At 44.0% G+C, this 26,159-nt stretch overlaps 1 protein-coding gene across 4 annotated transcripts; it reads left to right on the forward strand.

Annotated features, from left to right (window-relative positions):
- MMEL1 (membrane metalloendopeptidase like 1) lies at positions 1 to 26,159 on the forward strand. Of its 4 annotated transcripts, none has more exons than XM_061351688.1 (23): positions 1 to 158; positions 5,322 to 5,485; positions 10,269 to 10,328; positions 10,759 to 10,920; positions 11,330 to 11,410; positions 11,890 to 11,985; positions 12,245 to 12,363; positions 13,020 to 13,085; positions 14,921 to 15,055; positions 15,229 to 15,318; positions 15,581 to 15,717; positions 16,182 to 16,275; positions 16,500 to 16,628; positions 16,911 to 17,009; positions 17,330 to 17,413; positions 17,690 to 17,793; positions 19,741 to 19,799; positions 21,791 to 21,910; positions 22,041 to 22,174; positions 22,629 to 22,694; positions 24,072 to 24,167; positions 24,678 to 24,754; positions 25,136 to 26,159. In XM_061351688.1, the coding sequence occupies exons 2-23, from the start codon at positions 5,332 to 5,334 to the stop codon at positions 25,233 to 25,235; spliced, it is 2,262 nt and encodes a 753-aa protein (XP_061207672.1). In that variant the 5' UTR covers positions 1 to 158; positions 5,322 to 5,331; the 3' UTR covers positions 25,236 to 26,159. The 4 variants fall into 4 exon arrangements, with proteins under 4 accessions (XP_061207672.1, XP_061207670.1, XP_061207671.1 ...); XM_061351686.1 differs by lacking the exon at positions 1 to 158 and adding an exon at positions 4,855 to 5,187; XM_061351687.1 differs by lacking the exon at positions 1 to 158 and adding an exon at positions 4,855 to 5,149.

Here is a 26,159-nt window from a genome sequence, read left to right on the forward strand (position 1 = left end):
GAGCATTACCAGGGAGAGCCTGTTCCAGACATCAGTGCTGGTAACAGGCATTAGCATTTGGTTCTGACTGCCAGACAAAGTAAACATGAGAGTTCCACCCAGGAACTGCACCAGGCTCCTGACCCCTGCAGCTGGGAAACATTCTCCACAAGGCACAGGTAAGAGAACTTTCCATTTTCACCTGCTTCTCTGTGCAGAGTGCATGCATTTACAGAGCCACTGCAGCAATCACTGCACACCTTCGATACAGAATACACTCATGTCTGCTATTCTTTTTCCTGCTTCCAATGTTCAGAGATCATTGTCTCCAAAGGGAGGGGGAGTAAAGAGCTCTGAAACGTCATCTGAACTTCAGGGTTTTCCGAATTCTAATCTGTTTCACATGTTCATCTACCAGGACTTATTTACACCCCACACATTTGGTGCCAACCAGCTATAAGAAGGTATTTGAGTAGTGATTTCTGGGTTTTTTTAGGCTAGTTGACAGATGACAGCCTTCCACTGGCTCCCAAAGACAAACCCATTCTTTTTGAGCACAATGAGTTATCCTCAGTAGTCAGCATCCCTGCTACAATAGATCCAAAGGGAACATCCAGCCATTGTCCTGGAGCCAGTCACTGTGCTGATTTACTGGGGGCTGTTTGGTGGTTTGATTTTTTTAATGTCACCCTATAGCTCTGGATTGTCTTCTGTATTTAATCTGCAATACCAGCCTCATTTCTAGCAGTCTCTTCTTTCACTGTTGAGAAAGCAGCCACTTAGACTGGAACATACTGGTTTGGTTACTGAACAGAACTGGTGATGTTGACAGCAAATCTGGCCCTTTGAGACATGCATATAAGTCTTGGTTCAGATGAGTTTTCCTATTTAGATCAATCTGTATGCACAGAAGAAACAATCTTTGCACCTGTGTAACCTAACACTGAAACCCAGGTCTCAGCAGAGATTGACTATCTGTAATGCACTAAAAACAAAGAGGTAAGCAACACTACTTAAGCAGCCTCTTGGAAGAGTTTTGAAGCTGCTCTCCATACCTCTGCCTCACACATACAAGGAGGTAGCAATTTGTAATCTGCACTAAAGAAGAAACGCAGGCTCTTTCACATGCAGGTGATTTTGGCTTTGGCACTGCACTCTTGCTGCAACGTGGGGACAGATGCAGCTGTTGGATTGTACCTGGTGAATAAAACTAACTGAAAGAGAGAAAAAGGAAGATTTCCACTAGTAACCCATCTGTTCTGAGTGCGGAATGATTGTTATCCATCAGGAGAAGCCAAAGCAGTAGAATCAAAGTGAAATGCAAAGCTGCAGTGCAAGGTAGCATAAGGATGTGCTTTGCCTATTAACACGTTCATTTATATTCTTTACTGTGCCCCCGCTAGAATTACAGTGTCACCCTAAAACTCACCTAATACAATACCCCATATTGCTGGTTTCCCTCTACTGAAAAAGGGAAGGAATCAGAAAGAAATTGGAAAGGAAAACAGCAGGCACTTGGGACAAAAAAGTGTGAGGTTCACTGGTAACTACTTGTCTGCGTTTGCTCACCTATGGATGACATTTCAAAATGAGCTGCTTTTGCTGTTTGTATTGGAGACAAGGAAAACACCTTTCCACAGAGCAATTCTTGTTGCTCTTGATTTACATGTGACTTTCTGCATGGGCAGAAAGTACAAATCCCTGGCATCCAGAGGTATGTGGTTTTCTCTCACATCTTGGTACAGACCAGCTTATAAGGAGACACAAAGTGTAACAGATAGAGATGGTTGTTTCCATGGTAACAATATTTAAGACACATCATGCTACAGATGTCAGCACCATGTCCTGTTTGGTTCAGATTGGTTTCGGACACTAAAGGAGCTGCTTATACATCTGGTGTAGCTGATTCATACCTGCAGGAGAACTCAGCGCTGGCTGGGAAATAACCACCCGGGTTCATGCAGCCCCTGATTCTGTTCGAGCATGCAGAGAGCAGCAACCACCAGCACATCTGTTCAGCTGACCCAGCACATCCCCTTCCATCAACATGAAACACAGCACAGAGTGCAACCTGAGTGAGTTGTCGGGAGAAGTTCAGTCAGCACTGAGGAAAGACTGCAACGCCTCAGGATGGCAGGAAGCTAGATCAGGCAATACATTCTCATATGGTCCAGCACTGGGGTTTTGAGGTACACATCACCTCATTTAACCACCTGATTAAAGCAAATGTTTGCACAGGGGAAAAAAGGTATTCACAATTTTTCTCTTTAGAATCAGTTCCTTCTAAATGAAGCATTGACAGTCAATTTGACATCGTAAGCAACTAAGACACAGCAACCAAACTTCTGAGAAAGGTGGCAGTATCCTTGAATACATCTTCTTTCCGTGCCGTGTCCCAGGTGTAGCCAGATTCTCCCAGGGGAACAGGAAAGCTCCTAAATTCCTTCCCATGAAAAGAGCATTGTATAACAGCTCAGAGCAGCTCCCTGCCTTTGACCAGCACTACGGTAGCTGTGGGTGGTTTGGGATGCCTTATGCCTGCTGAAGCACCTCTTCAGTAAACAGTCATAGGTGCACAGTAAAAGCATCCAGAGGAAGCAGCCATCGGGAGTGGCTGCTCAGGTCCCACCCCTCCAGCATCCAGTGTTCAAATCAACCATCTGGGGCTTTTCCAGAGCTGTAACCCTGCCATTGCAAACTCCACAACACCAAATGGCAGGAACAGAACTTCCTTTAGTTACAGAGCAAGCAAAATGGGAAAAATCCTTTCAAAGCAGCCCAATACAAACAGCAAATGCCTCACTGCTTCATATGGGCTTTGTCTACATTGCTTTGTGGAAAAGGCCTGTTTTCCAACAACTGAAGCCTACTGAGTCTCAGTTTCTGGAAGAAGAAATCCTCAGATCAGTGTTCACCTTCACATCATTGTAAGGACAGATTACACTTTATAAGCTAACATGTAAAATAAGGGTCTAATGGGTGGTGACCTAGGCCAGCAGATGAAAGAGTGGGACAGGAAGGTTTCTGCAGTCAGCTATTGCCACTGTAACTCTGGTAAGTCACAACACTTCCCCCTGCCTCAGTTTCCCCATTGAGGTATAAAGGAACTTAACTCCTTTTAGCACTTTCTGGTTGCAATACACTGTGTAAAGAAAGCAGTTTATGAATAACTTTGTCAAATATGGAACTTAGAGGAAAAGAATAACAAGGAAAAAAACATTTCCCCTTTGCATCATCAAATCTCCTTTGCCAGAACTAAAATAGGTCCTTCCCCTTAGAAGCAATGAAGGGAAGAGGGACCTCATCTGAATGACAGATCACTCTATTTCAGTGAGCACACAGAGCTGCTCAAGACAATCAAAATTAATGAGTCTGCAGACATGTCCTTTACAGCCACTGAAACCTGCCTGAGAATGGGCAATGGAAGGATTTTGGTACTGCTCAGGTTATTTCAGAGCTAAGCTGCAAGAGTAAAAGAAATGCAAACTGCTTCTCACTACTGATTTTCCAGCCTGATGCTCTGATCGGCCTCAACTGAGCTGCTTTGGCCACATTCAAATCATTTGTTGATTCTCCACCTGCGAGATGGACACAGTAACACCCTGCAGGATCTTACAGCCATGTTACAAGAATAACTACATTAAATCCTGTGCAGTGATTATCTATTGCAGTATTATGGACCTTAACTAAGTCCTCAGAGCCACACTGTAACACCACCACTCTTCTGCAGTAAGGAACATGGACATACCCAGGAAACTAATCTTTCTCTAGCTTCCTGCAAACACACATAAGAGATCACTTAACTCATCACTAAAACCATGTTATCCTTAAAAGCATCCTTCCCTCTGTAGCTGCTTTTCACAGATGGACACCAGGATCTGCATGCATTTTTTCCAGCTCTTTGTGTTCTTATGCTCTTCAGACAGTGGGATGGGGATAGCTGCCTTCATGCTTGACAGAGCCCAAGATGACATGACTTGGAGAAAGGAGGCAAATCCTCACGGGGGCTTTGAGGCAGAACACAGACTAGAAGAGGAGACTCAAGACTCCAGCAGAAGAAACTGGCACTCGTTGTTTCCTACCCCATTCACAGAACAGGTCCGCGTCCCCATTCTTGGAAAACTCTGTGTGCACGTTCCCAGTAAATGGGGCTGCCACAGAGCAATCCCTTCTTTGCCCTCAGCACTTCCTCCTGAGCACGCACGGAACTTGGAGTGCTGGGGAAGCGCTCGGGTCATGAGAGGTACCAGCCTGAGAATTTATATAGTGTGAGCTTTGGCTGCGACTGACACGAGCTCCATAAAGCAGCCTGCGCGGGGAAAAGAACCCAAACAAACCGGCTTCTCCCTCCCCCCAGAGTCAGCTCTGGAAAAGAATAACCCCCAAGGGAAATCACATGCCTCTCCTGCCTTCTTTCACTCCCTTCCCAGTTGTTACCGGACAGATTTCCTAGCAGGAGCTTAAAAGAATCCTGTTCCATAGCGGGCACCAACCTATAAACCAGCGCGTTTCGCACGAGGAGCTGCTCCCACACACGGCACCGAACGCCGCCAGCGCTCCCGCAGCCCCAGGGACCGGGTGGGTTTGCCCCTCCTGACGCCAAAGGAGCTGCAGGGAACCCGGCAGAAGCCGCCGCGGAGCTGCCGGAGCGCCGTGGCCGGAGCCGGCTGCGCTGCGCTGGGCTGGGGCCGGGAGCTGCACAAGGCAGAGCGCGGGGCTTGGAGCATGGCTCCGGGGCACCGGGGCTCAGCGGCTCCTGCAGACACGGGCTCTAGGCGCGTTCTGCTCGCCAAACCCTGCACCCGTGCCACAGGCGGAGCAGACCCAGCTCAGAGACACTCGCACCTCGCAGGAGCTCTGCTTGGACTGTGCTGCTGACAGAGCCCCACAGACCTGCTTACAGCCACTGAAGGAGGAGGAAGATTCTTCCAAACAGCAGAAGAATTTTCCAAGCGGGGAGTGGAAGGAGGCAGCTTTTCCCCCTCCTTCCCTGTCTGGGAGAAAGGAGTTGCCCAACCTGGTCATGAGACTTTTCCACACTTCCCAAAGCAGGCTCCTGAAGTTATGACACTGCAGCATGGAGAGGCTGGGGTAGTGGAGTCCCGAACAGCCCCCCAGCAGCACACCCCGACTGCTGGCAGCCTGGCAGGCACAGGAGATGGAGAATGAGGTTGGCAAAGCTGTGGACAATCAGATGGACAAATACGTGTAATAATTTGGAAGTTTCCTTTATCTTTGCTTTGATCCTGCTGCCTTTTCCCTCCCTGATTTGCTATGCATTCATCCCTGTATTGATTTAGCTGTGCTGTTAACGCTTTCTTACCATTCCCTCCTCTATTTAGAGTTACAATAATGGGGAAATCAGAAAGTCAAATGGATATTGTGGAAAAATCAACGAAATCTGGAAGGAAATCATGGAGCTTCATATCCATCGGTCTGGCCGTCTTGCTGCTCCTCATGACCTGTGCAGTGGTGGCCCTGGTGATCCTCTATGCCAGCAGCAGAGGTAAGGAACCTGGGAATGAAGAATTCCCCTCTTCCTTCCACAAAGGACAAAGTGGTTTTGAGAGCTACATGCAAAGTACAGGGAGACAGCGAGGTCACCCCTGTGAGGGACGCGGGTGCCTCTGCCTTGTGCCAGGCTCAGCCATGGAGAGGGTTGGCTTGGGTTTTCTTTCATTTTGAAGCTATGTGACTAACATTCTATGTGTTTAATTCATTTTATGCATTTGATTGGGTTCTGCGCTGTTTTGACAACAGTTCTTGTACTGTTTTAGAAGGAAGGTGTGTGTCTGTGTGCTGACATGTCCTTATCTCATAGAAGCCTGAATCAAGGTTTGTTATTGCCAGGAGTTGTAAAGCTCCAGCTGCTTAGTAGATCAAAAGGGAGACTGCTTATTACAGTGGTGTGCTGCCAAGGAAGGGAGACTGCATTGCTATCAAGGCTGCTTGATCCCTACGAGAGATTTCAGGGACTTTCACACAAAAGTCTTGCCAGGAACCTGACAGTCAGGCACATGAAGGTGCTGTGCCTGAATACACCAGCAGCAGAGCATGCTTACTCTCAAAACTATGTTTTCCCACTAGCACATCAAATGCAAAGTCCTATTTAAAACCCCTGTGAAGCAGCACTGGTAGCAGGAGCTGCCTCATGTTCCTCATTTCCACCAGTGCCTCTTGGATTCAGAGCTTTGCTAAAACACTAGGGAATAAAACGAAGTATGAATAGCAAAACTGAAGTGAGGCATTGTTTTCTCCTTACCTTGCCACTGCATCCCCTGCCTGCAGTGAACTGCTTTCCTCAGCACTTGTAGGTAAAACACTGCACAATGCTGAGTAATATTCACAGGAAAAGCCTTTTTACTCCTTTTGCTACCAGCAATTCAGTGTTACCAGCACTTGTTTCAGTGTTAGATGAAATCTCAGAGCATTTGGCACTGACAATACTCATCAGAAAGTTTATTCTATTAGTTCAGGAGATGGGAGGAAAGAATTGCTCAGGGCTGTGTCCTAAGGTAGGAGTTTCTGCATCAAAATATTGAGCTATGCAGAATTTTGTTGCATGCTTGCTTAAAGGAGGTGAGAAACCTGCTCTACATCTTTGCTGCTTGGGTGCAGGCAAGCCAGAGTTCAGGTACCAGTAACATTTGCCCAGATGCTGGTGTCTCATCCCAATTCATGTGAATCATTTGTGCACAGGAAGCAAGTGCTGTTGCATTTCTTTGCTGGAAGGCTTATCTCTCAGAAAGCAGTTCCAAAATCCCAAGTGTTCTGCAGGCTCCTATCAGCAGTTAAGCTTTCAGGGGCAAGGTTTCCTAGATTCAGTTATCCCTGTGCACAATGTGAGTGCAAGGTGATTGCAGAGCTCATGTGCTGCTTGTCCTGTACAGCAGGCAGCCCCTCAGGCTCTTCTCTCTTGCCTTCAAGGAGTGTTTCCAGCACTAGAGGCAGCTTCTGCCCGTTTATGTTTGGGTGTGCATGGCTCAACTATTTATAGCAGTTAGCGTCTGTAATACATGTAAATACTGACTGGGATGTTAAGCTATGTACCTAGCCAACAAACACACTGAAGCTCTGACAGCAATACAGTTACATAGTTCTAGAAGCAGTTTGGGGATTTTCTGACATCTAAAGAAGTTTCCATACCCACAAAACCCCATCTAAATAAGCTAAAGGAAAATACTGTAAGAATATCAGAGTAATATTTGGGTGATCATGGAAAGGGAAGCAGACAGAACTGAAGTCATTTGGTTTTGACACCAAACACACCATGCTCTCAATCTTTCCATCACACCCACATGTCCATCTCTGCAGCCTTTCCACAGCTCTCAGCTCTGTTCTACAAATATTTACCAACCTCCAGGTCTCATCACTTGTTGGGAAGGTTGCAGGCCAAAGAGCATCACGTCACTGTCAGTGACTTCTCCAGACAACTTGGTTACACACAACTGCCACCCTCACCTCACTGCTGGTCCTGACTGCTCAAAGTCATGTTAATTTAACCGATATTTTGTTCACTTTCTGGCTTCCAAGTATGTAGGGTTTCTCAGAAGCAAGATGCACAAGTGTTGGGAGTTTGCTTGTGTCTGCATCCCCACAGGTTTGAAGACACTGACATCTGGTACAGCCCTCTCAGATGAAGAGCAGCTAAATTTGTCAGTGACATTATTTGTGGCAAACAATTCAATGCTAGAATAGCAACAGAGGCAGTCTGCAGTGCCAACAGCACTTGTGCAGATGAGATCTGTGCAATAAACAGAGAAGGTGCTGAAAGGTAAAGCTCACACTTGACTGCCCGATGGCAACTGTGGATCTAATTGTTTCAATGTGTGCCATCCCCAGCCATCTGTGGCCCTCAAAACGCAGTGGGAAAACACTAAACACAAACTGCTTGTACCGAATGATTTGCTTTGCTTTTGTTGTCTAAAAAGAAACTTCAGAGATGCTGTGAAAAGCAACTTGTGTTTTAAAAACCGGACATGCAAGAGATGAGCTGGTGAAGGGCGGTTGGTGCTCTGCAGAGCTCAGAAGTTATTCTTCAGCCTGCAGAGCACTCAACAATTCTTTTGTACCTACAAGACTATTGACAGAGCAAGAGTGTGGCCTCCTTAATGAAGCAAATGCAAGGGTAATGCTACAGAGGTCCTGAATTTCAAGAGCCAGAAAGGAACTTAGTACTGCAGAAAGTAGCTCCAGTGATTAAATATTCCTGGTCCGTTTCGGTTCCTTTGCATCCCTCTCTGATTGTTTAAGAGGTGTACACAAAGAAAGTGTCGCAGGAGGAAGAGGTGGGGAAATGGAGTGATTCACTTTAAAAGAGGGAAAAAAAGCCTGTAAGGATCTGGATGAACTTGGCTGTAGGAGAAGCCAAGTGGGAGGTGCAGTTTGATGGGAGAAGAGACAAGAATTGATTCCCTGCAAACCCTTCCACTGATGCCTTCACAACAGGGGGAACATGAGATTCGGAGCTGAACAATCTGTGCCAATCTTCTTCTCCTACAAATCACTATCTTCATGCCTTATATTACTGTCAAACATGAGGCCATGTCCCACTTACAATCCCACTCCCAACTCTATGTTCAGTAATTTCCCATTACATCCGCAGGATTTAGACATTTGTTTTGTTTCAGCTTCCAGGCTTTGAAGAACATTAACCCACGTGGTCCCTCCCACACCTCTATTGCAGCAGTCTTTGTCCATGGCTATCAAAGCAGGAGTCTTTATGTCATAGCTCAACCTGTCACCAATATTTAACTAGGGAGGAAAAACAAGCATATAGAAAAAGAGAGGTATTTGTACTGAACCTTGGGCAGGTTTTTTTAGCAAAGCCAATGAAGTGCAAAGTTGCCCGACTCAGGCTTCAGAAGGTGTGGTTTATGTTTGTTTCCAGTGGTTTGGAGTTCCAGAGGTGCAGCAGGCAGAGCATCAGTCAAGGGAGCAGAGACCCAATGAACACACTGTGAAGTAGAACAGGGCAGTGCTGGTCATCTGTCATACAGTCAGGTTGGCTTGGTTCTTTGTCAGGATTGCTGCTGAGGCATAAGAGAGTTGATAGAAAGACAAGGGAGCCCCTTTCAGAAGTAGCTGAGAGCCCCTCCCCAGCCATTTCTGGGGTTGTGGCACAGTTTCAGAGCCCTGAGTGTGCAACCAAGGTTTCAGAACAGATTTGGCTTCCCTGTTACACAGCTCAGTTACATTTCCACAATCACAAGGGCTCTGTGAACGTGGGGAGTCAGAATCTTGTTGAAAGCAGTTGGGTTCCAGAGACTGAAGTGAGACATTGTCAGGTTACATTAAAGAAGCTAACCAGTTGTTACCCATGCTTTGCTCATCCCACGTTCAGATTGCCAGACACTGAACTGTAATAAGGCATGCAGTTATTCTAATGCAGATCTGCTCCCACGCAGCACGACAGCTCGCAGCTGAACCCTGAACGGTACATTCCCAATCACAGTGGGGGCTTTTTATGTTGCTTCCACTGATGAACTTCAAAGCCCTCTTCTCCTCCCCACTGCTTTATTTCTCGCTGAATTACTGTAATCTTGTTTGCTGTCACGTAAAACACTTTAATTGGAAGGGGGTTTTAGTAGCTCTTTTCTGCAAACATCCTAGCATAAGGGTCAAACAGAAGTTTAAAACCACGGCTAATCCTGTTGCAAAGGAAGGGTATCAGGTTTCCCTTTTCCAGTGCGGAACCAAGTAGCTGTCTAACACCAGGAGCTACTGAGCTAGTCCAGGCTCACAAAGGGAAATTAAACCAGCAAAATTAGTTTGTGCCTGGGGCAAAGGCCACTCCTGAGGCTGGATGCTTGGATACCCCCCAGCTCAGTGCCATAGTGAGCAGCACACAGGTGGCCTGACCAGCACCACAAGCACATTCACTTCAGTACTCAGCATGAAAAGTTATATGTTCATGTACAAAGGCTTCAGTGCAAGTCCACAGCAGAACTTTGAAGGTCATGAAAGAGCTTGGATGCTTAAAGGGATCTAATACACCCAGTATGTGTCAGGAAGACTGTGGAGGCTGTTGTAGGTATTCTCCTTCCAGGAGAGTTCAGACTCACTGTCAGGACTGTTGTAATACTGCTGCCAATAGGTTCCTCATAAATCTGCAGATAGAGATGTGTTCACAGCTGCTGGTTGGTACCATTTACTGGCACTAACATCCACTCGCTTGCTCTAAAACTAAGCAGGGCTGTCACTGAGCTTGGGCTGCTGGCAAGTGACATTGGCAGCTTTTCCTTTCCAAAACAACTAATTCACCTGCTTCCTTATTCCTCTTCCTGCAGGCACTCACTATGGCACCAATTCAGGCAGTGTCTGTACCACCCCTGGATGTGTTACAGCAGGTAATGATTGTTACTATGAATGATTATTGCGAACTTTCCCTCAAAGAGAATGCATTCTACACATGGGGCTATTCCCCTGCTTATTTCTGGCATCTGCTTGTACACCTCAATACAGCAAAGACTCCAGCACAGATGTTCCCATCACTGCCTTCATTGGTGGGTACATAAGCTAGGGCCCTAGGGGAGAACTGGCCTGCCATTCAGAGGCTCCCTCTGGAAAGCAGTACAGTTGCACTGTGAGTGTCTGTCAGAGGCTTCCTTGCATCGCATGAGAAAATAGGATCCTTTGAATTATAGAGGATAAGACTTGCGTACTATAACTAGCATTAAGCAAGGTACCTTCTTGCCAAGCAGCTTCTTGACAGCCTTTGGTAGTTCCAGAGATTACTGGGCAGCCTCTGGAATTCACCTCTCCAATTCTGATACCCAGCTGCTAGAATAATCCAGAACATGGACCCAACAGCTGACCCGTGCAAGGATTTCTACCAGTACGCCTGCGGGGGCTGGCTGAACCGGCACGTCATCCCAGAGACCAGCTCCAGATACAGCATCTTTGACATCCTGAGAGATGAGCTGGAGATCGTCCTCAAAGGTAGGAATGGGGCTCCTCTCTGCCTGGATGTGCACCTGTGGTTGGTTTCACACGTTACTTACTGCACGTTTGACAGAGAAATAAACTTCCATGGAAGTGCTGTGTTGATTGGGAGTTTTTTCTCTAGCCCTTTAATCTCCACATCTCTTACTACAGCCATTTTGTGGGAACATCCTGCTCCCACTAAAAATTAGCCATAGGTGCTATGGTAGTGACTTCAAAAGGAGCACAACAAGCTGTAGCATGACCTTCCTGACACTTCTCCATTAATAGCCTCTTTAAAGAGCACTCTAGTTGCACAGTGATTGAAGCCTACAATAACAGGTACTTATCATAGCTCTGAACTCTGCGATTTCTGTGACAAGATCAAAGCTCTCCAAAGCAGAACTCTCCCTGGTTCTTTCCCCAGGTGTGCTGGAGACTTCAGATCAAGAGGACAGAGAGGCATTTCAGAAAGCAAAAATACTTTACAAATCGTGCATGAATGAGAGTGAGTCTCTTCTTATTCCATTAATTCTCTTGTTCATACCAGATGTACAAAAGTACCAATGTACTCTTAAGCAAAAGCCCAGTCAGTATCTGTCTAATCTGCATGGCTTTGCCTGGAAAGCTAATCTTCAGGTGAAGATGCCCTGGTACATCATTAAGGCTTAAAAGACATTCTGGGGTGTAGAAAGGACAAGTATTTATTACATACCTCTAGTATTAATAGAAAGCCTTCCCTTCTGAATGCAAAAATGTGTTCCATTTCCTCATTTCCAAACTAATTCAGTCAAAATCAGTACTGAAGTCAACATAAGTACTTGATTAATTTTCTGAAGACCAGTGTAAGATGATTTAACTATACCTCTTATTTTCTGCTATGACAAGTGCAGTTTCAGAATTAAACTGTCAGGCCTGTTACCTGTGTTAATTCATTCCCTCTCAACCCGCGTGGAAACAATATAATGTCTGGTTTTCCATTCTCAGGTCTTATAGAGCAAAGAGATTCATTGCCTTTGCTAGAGGCCTTAAGGATGGTTGGAGATTGGCCAGTGGCTTCTGCAGACTGGAATAAGACCAAAGGTAATACTGTGCCTTAGAGTGCAAGAGTGTTAAGTCAGAATTGGGAGACTACTGTCATTGAATTAGATCCTCATTTTAACTTTTCCTTCATTAATAAAAATCAGGGTATCATACATATTTAGCAGTGTCCTGTACAAGTATTCCCACATTATGTCCACTCTGGTTCTAAATAGTTTTAGCAATAAGCTTAAAACGACACAACTGATTCAGTCCTCATACATATTGATAAATGATGTATATTTTCCCTTTTATCTCCCAGAGGCAAACTGGAGCATGGAAGAAAAACTGTCCATAATGAACTCTAGATTTAACAAACGTGTCCTCATTGACATGTTTGTGTGGAATGACGACCGGGATTCCAGCAGACACATCATTTATGTAAGGAAAACATTTCAGGGAATTATTTATATGCCAGAATCATAATGGATGGCTATTGAAGCTGCATAGAGATCAGTTTCCCTTAGTCAGGGGGTGTGCACACACTGGCAAAGTCTGTGCACCAGTTCAGAACCCCAATGGTTCCTGTTGGGAAACATTTGATGGAAGCATAATTTTTGTTTCAGTCAAAGAAATAAAATAATCAATGGACCTTTGCTGATTTACAGCATTTAAGGGCTGTAAATTCTTGTGTCCTGCAAAGTGAGGTTTAATATACAGCAGGAAACCATGTTTTTAAAGTATGTAGATAATTCTTCAGAGGCCGTCCATGTAGCTCACACAGGAATTCCAGCCCTCAAGTCAAATAACTTCTTTTCTAAGTTGCTTTAATTTATTTTTAGATCCCAAAGGTTACTGAAAGATTTGGTTAATGACCCACAGCAAGCATCCATCCTGCCCTTATCTAAAATCCAGAGACAAAAGCTGCACTTCCTATCTCACCTTAGTTCCTAAAGGTCTTTGATTAGAGTGTACTAGTGTCATTCCAACACTGAAAGGATGGCACAGGAAGCGTTTTGCGTTGCCTTTCAAAGATGCTTTTGGACAACACCAGTTCCTGTTCCTCACTAACTGAAGAAATGTATGATTTCCTTCAGATTGACCAGCCAAGCTTAGGAATGCCATCCAGGGATTACTACTTCAATGGGGGCAACTATCAGAGAGTAAGTATTCCTTCTAATTTATTTACCATGTACTACTAATACAACTTTATTACTTACCCCTGTGTGTTGGAAACCTCAAATACATGAATCATTACAACACGTGACAATCAGAACCAGACTGTGATGCTCATTGCTACAGTTTTGCCTAATGACACCAAAATTGGAGAGTTTGCTAATGGACTGACAACTGCAAGTATCAAACCTCTCAGACCTGGCCACTTCATACAGATGAGGAGGGTCTGGGAAAATAAAATCATCACTGTTTAGAGCTTAGAAGAGTCTCTCATTTTGAAGGATAGATTCATATTTTCAGTGCAAGTTATCTTGGATTCACTTATATCTTCTTCTAAAGCCACTGCTCCTGGCTACCATTTTATAAACTGCTGGAAAGACGGATTATAGACATAGGAGAACTATTGTCATACTGGACCATATTTGAACATAATACCCCAAAATACATTGGGTAGATCACCAAAATATTCAGATTTTTTTAATGTGATCATTTAGGGGGAAAAAAGTTTAAGGACAGTGTTTTACATGAGCTGTATGAATGGAACAGATCCTCAGCCAGTAAGAATCTGCTGCCATTTACCCTCCTTTCTCTCCCAGATTACATGACAACACAAAACAAACTCCATGCAGTTGCGTTGGCAACTGCAGATAGCTGCTGGAACTGGGATTCTGTTCTGCAAGTTTCACCTTTATAGTGCCAGATACAGTAGAAAGAGGGACATTTGTGCATCATGACATGGAAGTCAGACTTAGATTGACTTGTAGGAGGTAGAAAATCAAGTACAGAACATAGACAATCCTAAATTAGCAAAAGAAAACCAGTACTGCTCAATACAGTTTTAATCTGAAGCTATAAAGAAGAAGGGCAGAGGCTGTGGTTTTAACCTTAATGAATAAGGAGGAGACACGACCCCTTTCTGTTTGGTATTTAACAGCTCACTTCCCACAGACAATGAGCCAAACTCTGATGACCCAAACCCCCCCTGTGCTTAGGCCAGCATCTTTTGGCAGAGCTCCTGCTGAGGCCTCTGGGAACCCGGCCTGATTAAGGCTCAGCATTCAGCCTCAAAACACAAACCATCCTCATCATGGAAATGCCCAGACTCCATTTCACAACAGTTCCTGTGTTTATCTGGTTTACAAGGTCTATGGAGGAGGAGAAGGATGCAAGAATAGGTAGTATTAAGCTTTCCTGTATCAGAGATCAGTACTCCCTCAGCAGCCAAGTATTTTTTCCAAGGCCCATTCTGAGGCATAAATCACAGCCATACCCTCCTACTAGAAATAAAGCAAAGGTATCACTGGGAATCATCTGAGACAGAGCTTTTCTTTCAGACAATAAAAACAGTTTAGAAGATTTACAGTATTACTTTCAGAGAACTTAAAACCCTCTATGTTTACCCTGGTATTTGGCTAGTAGGGATCACTGTTCCCACAGTGTAACTCGAAGCACAGAGCTTTCTTTATGCTCAAATAGAAATTTTAACTCAGAATGCCAGAGTTGGATTGCACAGGGAAGCAGAAAGTGTTGCTTTCACTCTGTATTTTGAGACTGCAGATTGCACTCTAAGGTATTCCAGGATGAACTAAGGTCTTAGGTATTGCAGCAGTATCTATAACAGTGGTTGTTCTGGGGGAAACAGGAAAACTGGAGTGGGGAGGGTTGCACTGGAGGCAAGGGCAAAGGCTATGACCCTGGGCCCAGCTCTTTCACAGCACACCTTAAAGCTAAAGGAACAAGAAGAATGGTGCTCAATGAGAGATGATAGACAGCAAACTTTTTCTTCACAATGCTACACACATGCTCTGTTTCTTGTGTGCAGGTGAGAGAAGCTTACCTGCAGTTCATGATCACCATTGCCAAGATGATCCGGGAAGACAAGAATATGTCTGAAGATGATTCCTTTGTCCAAGAGGAAATGGCAAAAGTTATGGAGCTCGAAACAGAGATTGCAAATGTGAGTACAGAAACCAAGACCTTCTCTGGATACTGGGGAAGGAGCAAGGAGTGAGAAGGAGAATCTGGTTTATTTGCATGTTATCTGAGTGTATGTGCACCCGCATGCATGTGATTTCAGCCACTGTCACTTGTGCCAGGTGATTCTAGTAATAATCTTGTGAATGTCTTCAGGCAACTACCCCAGCAGAAGAAAGGCATGATGTCACCCTGCTGTACAACAAAATGACCTTAAAAGAACTACAGGAAAAGTTTGCATTGAACGTAAGTGTTTAAAGAGCACCCTGATACTTGCAGCCTCCTCTTATTGCTATGGCCTTTGGAAATGGCTTTGTGAATTGATCAGTGATGCAACAAACAGGTATAAAATCATTCCCATTCTTAATCTTGTACTCAAAGTCTCTTACAAATCAATTTTCTACTGAACACCACTACAACTACGTTGAATCCCATAGTCTGTAGAAAGTCCAGACAGCTACTAAGGCACTGAAACCTCTGGTATTAGCACGTCTTTCTGTCTGCCTAGGAATTTAACTGGACCTTCTTCATCCAAGGTGTCATGTCTTCAGTAAGTGTTCAGGTGGACCAAGAAGAAGAGGTTGTTGTATATGGCATGCCCTACCTGCAAGAGCTGAAAGCAATTATCTCCAAGTACTCAGCAAGGTAAAGAAACTGGAGAATATTCAAGACAAAAGTCATGGAAGTATTGTGGAAATGTACATGATTGAGCCCACTTGCTAATTGTGCCAGAGCCTCAGAAAAATGACACCACTTCTCTGTGAAACATGGGTAATGTCTTCAAAGGTCCTTGGGTACCAAAGTATGCGTGGCACTGGGTGTCCCCCTGCTCAGAAAAGGGTAAATGGGAAGATACATCACAGGCTTATAGCTCTTGTTCTCTAGAAAGAAATTAATCCCTAACAGACACGATAGTTCATCCAGTCCTCAGCCTGGAGTCCTCTACAGCAGGTTAGATAAGAACAGTCACCTGCAGATGCTATGAAAGTGATGACTGGCAGCAATCATTTGCTTTCTTATCTCCCTTCAGAGTTAAAATCCTCCTCTGCCTGCCTGCACTAGTGTTGCTCTTCCCAGGGGATTAAGCTCAGCTTTGCTTTCCCACACAGCACCATCCAGAACTACCTCATTTGGCGACTGGTGATTGATCGGGTCAGCAGCTTGAGCCGGCGTTTTAAGGATGCTCGGGCCAGCTACAGGAAGGTATTTCCTCTTTCCCTAAAGGGATCATAGAGCATAGTACTAGAAGAGAGTCCCAGAGTCCTTGTCAACACAATGACATCTTTATGTCATGTCATCCCCAAGGAAATCCAAGAACAGCAGTCACAACAATGGAAACCCTTGTCTTAGGTTAGCTTTCTCTTTAGGCAATGACTTAGGGAAGAAACGCACAGGCAGAACTAATCCTGTGGTGCTTTGTACGACAGGCACTTTATGGGACAACACTGGAAGAAGCCCGCTGGAGGGAGTGTGTGAGTTATGTCAACAACAACATGGAGAACGCAGTGGGAGCAATGTATGTCAGGGAGACATTTGCTGGTGAGAGCAAGAGGATGGTATGTAGTTTACCCTTCATACTACTGTACAACCACAATGTCTGCAGTGCCCGCTCCCCTCCACTTGATCTCCCAACCTGTTTTGTCTGTTAAAGATGTCAATCAGCCAAGAGTCAGAAGGCACAAGGACACATTTATGATGCTCTTTTAAATGCTGAGTCCCATGTTTTAGAGCACAGAATATGGGGACATCATCTGTCACTAGGAAGCTTTTCAGCCCTCCTTAGCTCTGCCTGGGAAAAGCAGCATGGAAATGATTAGTTTCTTACTGCCTCTCTTTAGGTCCGAGATTTAATAGACAAGATTCGTGAAGTGTTCATCGAGACTTTAGATGAGTTACAGTGGATGGACGAGGCATCTAAAGAGAAAGCTCGTGAGAAGGTCAGAGAGAACAAGGAGCTTCAGTGTTCCATCATGAATGTGTAATCTTTGGAATTTTGTAGCATCGCTATTCCCAGTTCCTCTACAAATCACAGGAAGAGACTTCGGTGTTCACTCTCCTGTTTCCATTATCCTGTTACATTGTCCTTTTCTTTTTAATCCTTTGGTAGCTCACATACGTTTTTATTTCCTTTTAACGAGTCTTGTGAACTACATTAAGTGTCAGTAGGCAATAGGGAGCATTTGAACAAGGTCTTTAAATGTTTGCTGCCAGTTTCTCACAAACAATTCACAGGAAACATTAAACTCTTCTTTTCTAGGCAATGGCAATTAAAGAACAAATTGGCTATCCAGATTATATTTTGGAAGATCAGAATGAAAAACTGGATCAGGAATATGCCAACGTAAGAATGCTGTGCATGCTTCCATGTGTAACAGCCTACACTTATTTTTCTTGCCACTTGGAATACCTAAACCTGTGCAAGTGTGATTTCCAAGTGACTGGACAGCACACAGAACTGCTTGTGTTGAACATGCTAACAAATAAATGCATGCAAAAAGCTAACTAGTAAGTGATACCTTGTAATCAAAACACTGTGTGGGAGATGGACTCTGTGGTATGAGGAATCCCTCTGTCCCCTCAGCTTACTCATAAACACACTTGGTGCCTGTTTCTTCAGTTAAACTTCAGTGAACACAGCTACTTTGAAAACATTCTGGAAAACCTGAGAGCTGGAGCCCAGAAGAGCCTGAGGAAACTTCGTGAGAGAGTTGACCAGGACATGTAAGTTACAGCCACAACTGACTTCCGAGGTAAGGGTGATGAGGGGCAAGTCCTACACTGTGGACAGCAGAGAACACTTATGTTTGAGAATGTCTTGAGACAAAAGTATGTCAAACACCCCTTTACAAAGCCTACAGTATCACAGTTATTAATAAGCAAGCAAACAAAGACTCCCCAGAGAGAAGCATCAGTCAAATTAATTGTTGCAAAGCCTGTTCCTTTCTTCTGTCCCTCTTCCTGGGAAGTGGTTTTAACTCAGAATGCAAGCACACAATGCAGACAGTAAGAAACCTCCAGGAAGTCACTGGTGAATAATTCACCAAGGGAGACTTCTGACCAGTCAGCTAAAACCCAACGTTTTCTGTCCCTCATTTCTGGAGGAATCAATCATGGTGCTCTTTATAGCAAGAATTCTTGCACAGCACTGGTGTCCTTAATCCACAAGCTGTTATTGATCTCTGCTGCCTTTTACAGCCTGTCTGCAGACAGACTGTAGCCCTTCAACCAGAATTCCCAACACCCCTGCTCATTCAAGGCATGGTTTAAAGCACATTTGTGGGAACCCTTTCATGGATTCATGAATTAGGCCTTTTTTGCCTGGTAGCTTGATGATACATGAAATACTTGGCACTTTTTCCATGTAATGAACCACATCTTACTAGTAATCTCTCTCCAGCAGCTTGAAGGGTTTCCCCAAGGAGACGTAAAACCACTTATCACTCCAGATCACTGTTTAATTACACTGAAGTAGATACCTAACTACTATGGCTGATATCATCAGCTAATCATTGCAATTAAGAATACTAGCCATTGCTCCTGTTCAGAGCCTTCTGGGGAGGGTGGGGGTGAGTTGTTGGAGGCCACCTGGCCAGCTGCAAGCATCTCATGTCAAGCATACCAAGGAGAAGCTTATGGACCAAGAGCATGGTCTGAACTGAAGGCCAGTCAGCTTTCACAACAGAGTGGCCTTCAGAGAAAAACTGCTCTGAAAAACCTGGGTACTCGACCTCAGGAACAGATTCCTACTCCCTCTTTATGCATGTGTTACACAGGTTAGTGCCATACCAGCACCTCTACCACTTACTCTTGTTCCCAGGCTGAGATGAGCAGTGCCCTCTATTCTGTCAGCCCAGAATAACTAACTTGGCAAGAACTGGAAGATACAGACATGTGCTGTATTTCTTAAACAGGAAATTCCATCCCACCCCACAGCAGCCCACAAGTAGTTATGTCAGAACACTCGCACCTAGGGCATCACAAGATACTATAAGGACAAGAGATGTGGGAAGAATATCACAGGCTGATGCTGCTGAATACTTGTCATGAGTTTCTGGCTTCAGACTGTTCTGCATGGTTCATGACAGCACTGTATGTCAGAGGTAGAAGAAAAGGGAAAGAAAAATATAAAAAGTTATCAAGGTATTGGAGGAAGTTTCCAGAAGCAGCCTACTCAACAATTACTTCTCAAAGTCAACACTCATTATCTATGAAATACTGGACTCCAAATGCAGACATTTAAAACTGAATAATCACAATCAGATATCTAATTTTTCAAGAAACCAATTTGGCCTTAATTTACTGAGTAACTGCCTTCTGCTGCTCAGTGTCCTCTAAATACCAACTGTCTTTTGAATGTAAACTGTTGGTTTCTTCTCACGCTCAGTTAGCATTGAGGTGAGCTGGTACCACAGTCTGCCCCAATGTGCCTGTTCAACATTCAAGAGAAAAAGCATTTCTAACTTTCACTTCACATTGTTTTGGGTAGAAAGTGACCATAAATGAGACACCAGTTATTTCCTGTGTTAGTAGTATTTAAGCTGTGTTCAATGGCGCCTTTCTTCCTACCTCAGTTCTTCCCATTTATGCAGCCTGCATTTTTTATCAATAACAATTCAAGAAAAATGATGTCTAAATCAGGACTAACTTCGGTGCAATGTTTGTTTTCAGATGGATAATTGGAGCTGCAGTGGTCAATGCATTCTATTCCCCCAACCGGAATCAGATCGGTAGGTTCACAGCAGCTTCAAACAGCTCTGTGGAACTGATTTATCAGTCTGTTATCCAGAGGCAAACCTGCTTGTTTCTGTGCGGGAATTCTGGGCAAGGTGGACAGGATGTTCATTTCAGGCAATCACTTTGTTGATGAACATTCAGCTCCCTGCTGGGCATAGTTTATAGACTGTAACTGGAACAGCTTTAGGTTTGAGAACCTGAGACAGTAACTGCTACTATATGAGTGCCAGCTTCAGAGACTAGAGAATGCTCACAGTGTATGCTAGGCTGTCTGTACTCATGTTTCCACATTCCTGATAAACATATGGGCAGCTCTTCAGTTTGCCATCTGTACAGATGGTACTGAAGTTATATCAGTAACAGGCATACCAGGCTCGAGAAACCTGCCTCTGCTTGTAGAATGTCAGAGCTGGGAGCTTTTGCAGAGCTGCTAGGCTGACCTTCCTTGTTCTTAGCAGAGGAGATCTACAGACTTAAGACACAGCAAATATGCCTGGCTGCCTATGCTCCCTGAGCTATGCACATAGCCAGAATACTCAGGGTTAAGCCTGCAAATGCTGTAGAGACTTGGGTGACTTCTGAGCACCCCAAAAGGGAGAGGAACCAAGTAACTCCTAGAAAGTAGCGCTTATTCACATTCCCAGGCTGCAGCAAGAGCTACCATCCAAGTTCTGCCAAATACCATACAAAGAAAAATACATGCCTTTTTTAGGCCAGACACCAACTGCATCCTGCTCATAGGGCAAAGGCCAGAAATGGAAAACAACTCAACCAACAGTCATAATGAAAAACTTAGGTAACTGCTAAAAGCAGAAACATCAAAAGCTTTAGCACTCCAACCCCATCAGAAAGAGCCATTTTCCATTTGTGCAGTCTCCACTTACTTCCATACTGAAGACACAGTGAAAGGTGTGACCAGTCCTCAATCTGTGAGCGTGCATCACCCTGTAGGCAAGCTCAGGCTCTGTTTTATGGTAATGGTAATCAGCTGTGACCCACCTTTGCAGGCAGGGAAGTTGGCTCTTAAAGGAGCCTGGTTCCTCTAAAACTTTGCCTTTTAAGTAATATGGAGCTAACTGGTTTAAACAACTTGAAGATGAATGTATAAGCCAAAAATTCAAGCACAGCTACCCACAATAGTGTAGATGTCAGTTAAGTCCTGTCTCAAGTTTGAGAGAGATAATTTTCCACACTACTTTTGGTTTCCTGCCTCTGTCTTACTCCTGTCTTACATATTTCTCCCTGAAATTGTATAGATTAAACTTTCTATATAGTCCAGAAGGGTTTTGTCTCTAAATGAAATAATTGCTATATAATTTCAGTATCTCACTTCTTACAAAGTATCTTACTAGAATTAATTGCTTTCAATCCTAATTCCTCTAGAAGCCTGTGTGCTTTTCATCTTACATAGGTGGGATGAAAACTAAATCCCACTGATTCTATATAAGGCTTTTGCCAGTAGACAGAAGAACAGACCTCCAACTGCTCCCACCCCGGACTGGATTCCAAGAGCGCTTGGTGGTCTGCAGGAATTATCACCGAGTGTTGCTGGTAATCAGCATGTGATTGCCAGCCTTTCTTTAACGAAATAAAGCAATAAAACATCCATTAGTTCCCCTATAAAATGTCTCTATAATACAAACTGTCCCTATCTCTAACAGACAGTTACTGAACATGCTGTTCTTGACTTACTGCAGCATACATTATGGCCCAAATTAGGCTAAAGTTGAAATGTAAATGATGCTTGGTTCTCAAACAAGGAGATACTGTAATTGCAGATGTGCTAAATTAAACCTTCATTAACTTGTCATTTTCCACTTATCAAGAGAGAAACAATTTCACATGAGGAGGCATAATGTTGTTCCTAATCACTTTATATCTTATGTTCCTTACTGATCTTTAAACCAAGCAAACAATCTGTCTGCAAAGTACCCAGAACAAACAGTGCCTTACAGCATCTCCCTCTCTCCTCCCCTCTATGCAGTTTTTCCTGCTGGGATTCTACAGCCCCCCTTCTTCAGCAAACGCCAGCCACAAGCCCTGAACTTCGGTGGGATTGGCATGGTCATTGGCCATGAAATTACCCACGGGTTTGATGACAATGGTGAGAAGATAACTGGGAAAACAGTATTCCTTCGGTTGCCCTCATTACACTGTAAGAAATGGGTTACACAGTGCTGTGGTTGCACACAGGATCACACTCAAAACTCCTTTTGTCTTGGATTTTCATGTAGGCAGGAATTTTGATAAAGATGGGAATATGTTTGACTGGTGGAGCAATTTCTCAGCTATGCATTTCAAGGAGCAGTCTCGTTGCATGGTTTATCAGTACGGGAACTACACATGGGAGCTCGCAGGGGGCCAAAATGTAAGTGAAACCAAGCAATGCCACACCACTGGGTTTGATACCATAATGAATGTAAACTGGGGATACTGGTGTGGCCTCAAAACCAGCAGTATCTGTGTGCAGTGGGTTAATGGTGAGCTGGGCCCATGTGTGCTTTTGCTGCCAGACCCTAAGGGGTGTTTTTGGCAAGGGGGAGGAAATCTGGTGTTTGCTACTGTATTTTGTCATCCTGTTAGTGTATGTTCTGCCCAGAAGCCCATTCCTGTTATATTCCTACATTTTCTCTCTGTTCTAATCTACAGCTTTTACCCTGTTAAGTTTTTATTTCCATTCTCTCCTTTCTTTGCCCTAGCCCAAAGTCCTTCCTCCTGTTCCAGACATGACTGTCTTTGATGTATGACTGTGCTCAGCTCATGGTTCCGAGCATTGCTAATACTACTGAGTACAGACTAAATGAATGATTATTCTTTTACAGGTCAGTGGAATAAGCACATTAGGAGAAAATATAGCAGATAATGGAGGAGTCCGACAGGCTTATAAGGTAACCTCCAAATATACTGTGGGGTAACTTTACCCCTGGGATTCAGCAATGGCATTATTCTGTCAATAAAACTCTGACAATTAATGTTATTACCATACTCAAAACCTTAAAGCCTCAGTTATGGATCTAGCAGCTTACATCCCAGTCACAGTGTAGGATGGCTGCATTCTTGCACCCAGGAGAAGACCACCTCATTCTCCTGGCTGTACTTTGAGGTACCACAGTGCTTGATGCTGCACATTTCTGTCTCAGCTAATCAAGGGTAACACCAACAGGCACAGGATTAGCTTGGGAGAAGGTAAAACACCCTCCACTTTTTAAAGCCCTTGATTCTGAAAATGACAGCTACACCTTCAAAGAGCTTCTTACATGGCAACAGAGCACTGATCTCTTGGCAACACAGCCTGGTGATATTGGGAAGCAGAGCAACTGTTTTCCCCATATCTGTTTCTCCCAAATAAACTTGCAAAGCTGTGCAAACGTGGCAGGGTGCTGTGGGATGACAGGAGCTGCCTGCACAGAATCCTCCAATGTAAATGTTCTCAGCTCTACCTTTGCTGTTTGTGTGCTTTGGGCCTGTCAGCAGCGAAGAGGATCAGGTACGAGAACGTTTGAAATCAGCCAGCGTGAGGACACATTAACTTGTCTCCATTATGTCAATAGACCTAAAAAAAGAAAATTGGCCAATTAATGTGTAACAATACCGGTAATGGATTTAACATTGAGCAAGGTTATTATCTGCTATTTTATGAGCAGCTACCTGAAGAGAGAAAAATCATCACCATAGAGCTTAACACTTTATTTCCAGACACAAATTCCTATAGAATCAGTCAGTGGAAGGTGATGATTCTACTTCAAGCTGCAGTCGTGGGTGTTCAGGCTCCTCAGCATGAATGATTGTGCCTGTATCACCAGTGGCATGCCTCTCCCTAAAGCAGCAAGTGCCGCCTTCCTGAGGAAATGCAGGGTACATCTCCAGGTGACTCTGTAAAGAACACACAGAGCTCCTCATGGTGAAGGTCACCTGGCCAACTGCTACTCTAAAACAACACTTCCATGCAAGAGTCTGCTATTTTTCCCATTTCATAACAGCTCAGTTCAGAGATTACTGTACTTGAGAAGCTGAATGTGAGTTCTCTCTGTGTTACATGGGTTTTGCCAGAACAGTCAACAGAGTACTCCCATGATAGCTTTGTCATAAAATTAGCTGCACTATTTGTATTAGAAAGATAAAAACTATGAAAATACAGAAGGGATGACGTGTTGGGTTTATATACATTGTGACTGAAATCTCTCACCCCCAAATAACATTCAGAATACCCCCCATGCCTGAATAGGCCACTCTGCCATCTGAATTGCATCTGTGATCATTTCTAGGCCTACTTAAAATGGCTGGAACGGGAAGGAAAGGAGCCAAAGTTGCCAGGACTGAATCTGTCCCACAAACAGCTCTTCTTCCTCAACTTTGCCCAGGTAAGAACACTTGGGTACAGCCACTACATGCCTCATGAAAGTATAAATTATGTTATCTTAGAGGTTAGAGAGAAGATCAGCCCCGAGCTCCACTTGGACAATGACTCATTTTTGCACTCATCAAAAGGTCCTCAAGAGAGACATGAAAAAGATGGCTTGGATGAGAAACTCTTAGAGTAACAAATGTGATACAGTAGGTTAAATATTTGATAGTGGGCCAACACACTTGGTGGTGTGCTTCAGACTCTGAACCTCCAGCTCATCTGGGGAAACACGAGTGAAATCAAGGGCTAATATATCTACCCCAAAGCATCAGATCTTAATCCAAGAACTTGATAAAACAAAAAGTAATTAGTTAATAATTATTCTGCTTCCTCAGTACAACATATTCCAACTATACTGTAAGAAATCGGGATGGCTTTTAAGAAAAACCTGGAAAACCAGTAAGCAGGTCCCCAAACTGAATTCTCTTTAATACTGACCCACTAATGATTCATCCTCCTTGTCTAGGTTTGGTGTGGTTCCTACAGACCAGAATATGCTAGCCAGTCCATAAAGACAGATGTTCACAGCCCTCTGAAATACAGGTGCGTTTTACTAACTGATTTCCTAACTGATAACTGACTTGGTTCAACCCATTGTGCCAGTATGGCGCAGGAGGAGAGAGAGGCTCACTGCTATGAGCTATATTCTAACAAATCAATCTGGACTAACTTTAAGAGCTTCTCCCATGGCTTGTAGGACAGTGCTGGAGAGCACATTCCTTTGCTTGGCCTGGTGAAGTTGCCAGTCTGTAGAGAATGGACCAGAATGCTCTGTTCCAGCATTTCTTTATTCCTATCAGCTATATTTTTTTTGCATAAATTATCCTGTCTTCTGAGACTGGGATTCCAATATGGTTTTCTGTTTTCAAAGCAACAATCTCCATGCCCTGTATCCATGTAAATAAGTTCCTTCTCTTTGTGTAGGGTGATGGGGTCTTTGCAGAACTTTGAAGCGTTCTCAGAGGTGTTCCACTGTAAGAAAGGCACAGCCATGCATCCTGCAGAGAAATGCAGAGTCTGGTAACCAAAACCACTGGTGAGAACGACACGTACTCTGTGACACAAACAAGCGATGTGCCTGATGTTCTCCCCTTCAGTCACAGCCAAGGCTCATGGTGCAGCTACTGTAGTGAGAATCCAGGAAACTACAGCCCTCCAGCTCTTACAGTCCTACTGGGAAGCACAGGTATCCCAGTGACTGATGGGCTGTGCTGGAAGCCACGGCATGCTCCAGAACAGGAATGACTGTTTCAGTGACATCCTGACTGTTATTAAGATACTGCATCAGGGTTACAAAGACTACTTCTTAGATAAAAGCAAAACCAACAACAAACTGTACATCTATTTTTCAGAAAGGAACAATAATTTTAGTCTCTCTTACAACCACTCCTTCTGAGACGCAGCAAACCAGTCTGAAATGCTTCGCTGAACTGTTTCCCAGTGTTCTGAGTCAGTTTCTGGTGCATTCTTTCCACATCCAGGTTAGAGCTAGCTTAAACTCCCGTGCTGTCTGTATACTTGATCCCTGCTTTGCTCTAAGAGATTGCTATTTGTCTTACTGTGTACAAAGTGAGCTCTATGTTAAGATGCCTGTCGGCTGCTATCGTAATGCAAAGCTGCACTCTTCTGCTGCACTCAAGTTCCTCTGCTCCAAAGAACAACTGAGACAGGACCTTAAAGTGAGGTAAAGAGATCACATTTTTAGGAGTACAAATTCTGGTGTCATGGTTAAAAGAACAGGGTCCCTCCCTTCAGAGATGTATTTAAAATGATGCTTCTTCTTGTAGAAAGTGTATAAAATACTCTGCCAAACAGCAAACATGTATCCATGGAAACAATGAAGCTGATTTTAATCCTGTGCCTTTTCATTTTGCCATAGGCTATTTTTCAGTATTTACACTTGAAAATGTAACAAGTATGGGTTTTTAATAAAAGAAATAAAACCACA

This window comes from Neopsephotus bourkii, unplaced genomic scaffold, assembly GCF_033783945.1.
Source record: "Neopsephotus bourkii isolate Nb327-2 ecotype Australia unplaced genomic scaffold, CSIRO-AGI_Nbou_v1 NB_593, whole genome shotgun sequence".
In the NCBI taxonomy this organism is placed as follows: domain Eukaryota; kingdom Metazoa; phylum Chordata; class Aves; order Psittaciformes; family Psittacidae; genus Neopsephotus; species Neopsephotus bourkii.

Excerpts from the sequence above, each read along its gene's own strand:
- MMEL1 (XM_061351686.1), top strand. The coding sequence starts at position 5,138 with ATGGAGAATGAGGTTGGCAAAGCTGTGGACAATCAGATGGACAAATAC. Across the intron at positions 15,319-15,580 it reads AGGAAAAGTTTGCATTGAAC|GAATTTAACTGGACCTTCTT; the intron begins GTAAGTGTTTAA and ends CTGTCTGCCTAG. Across the intron at positions 24,755-25,135 it reads CACAGCCCTCTGAAATACAG|GGTGATGGGGTCTTTGCAGA; the intron begins GTGCGTTTTACT and ends CTCTTTGTGTAG.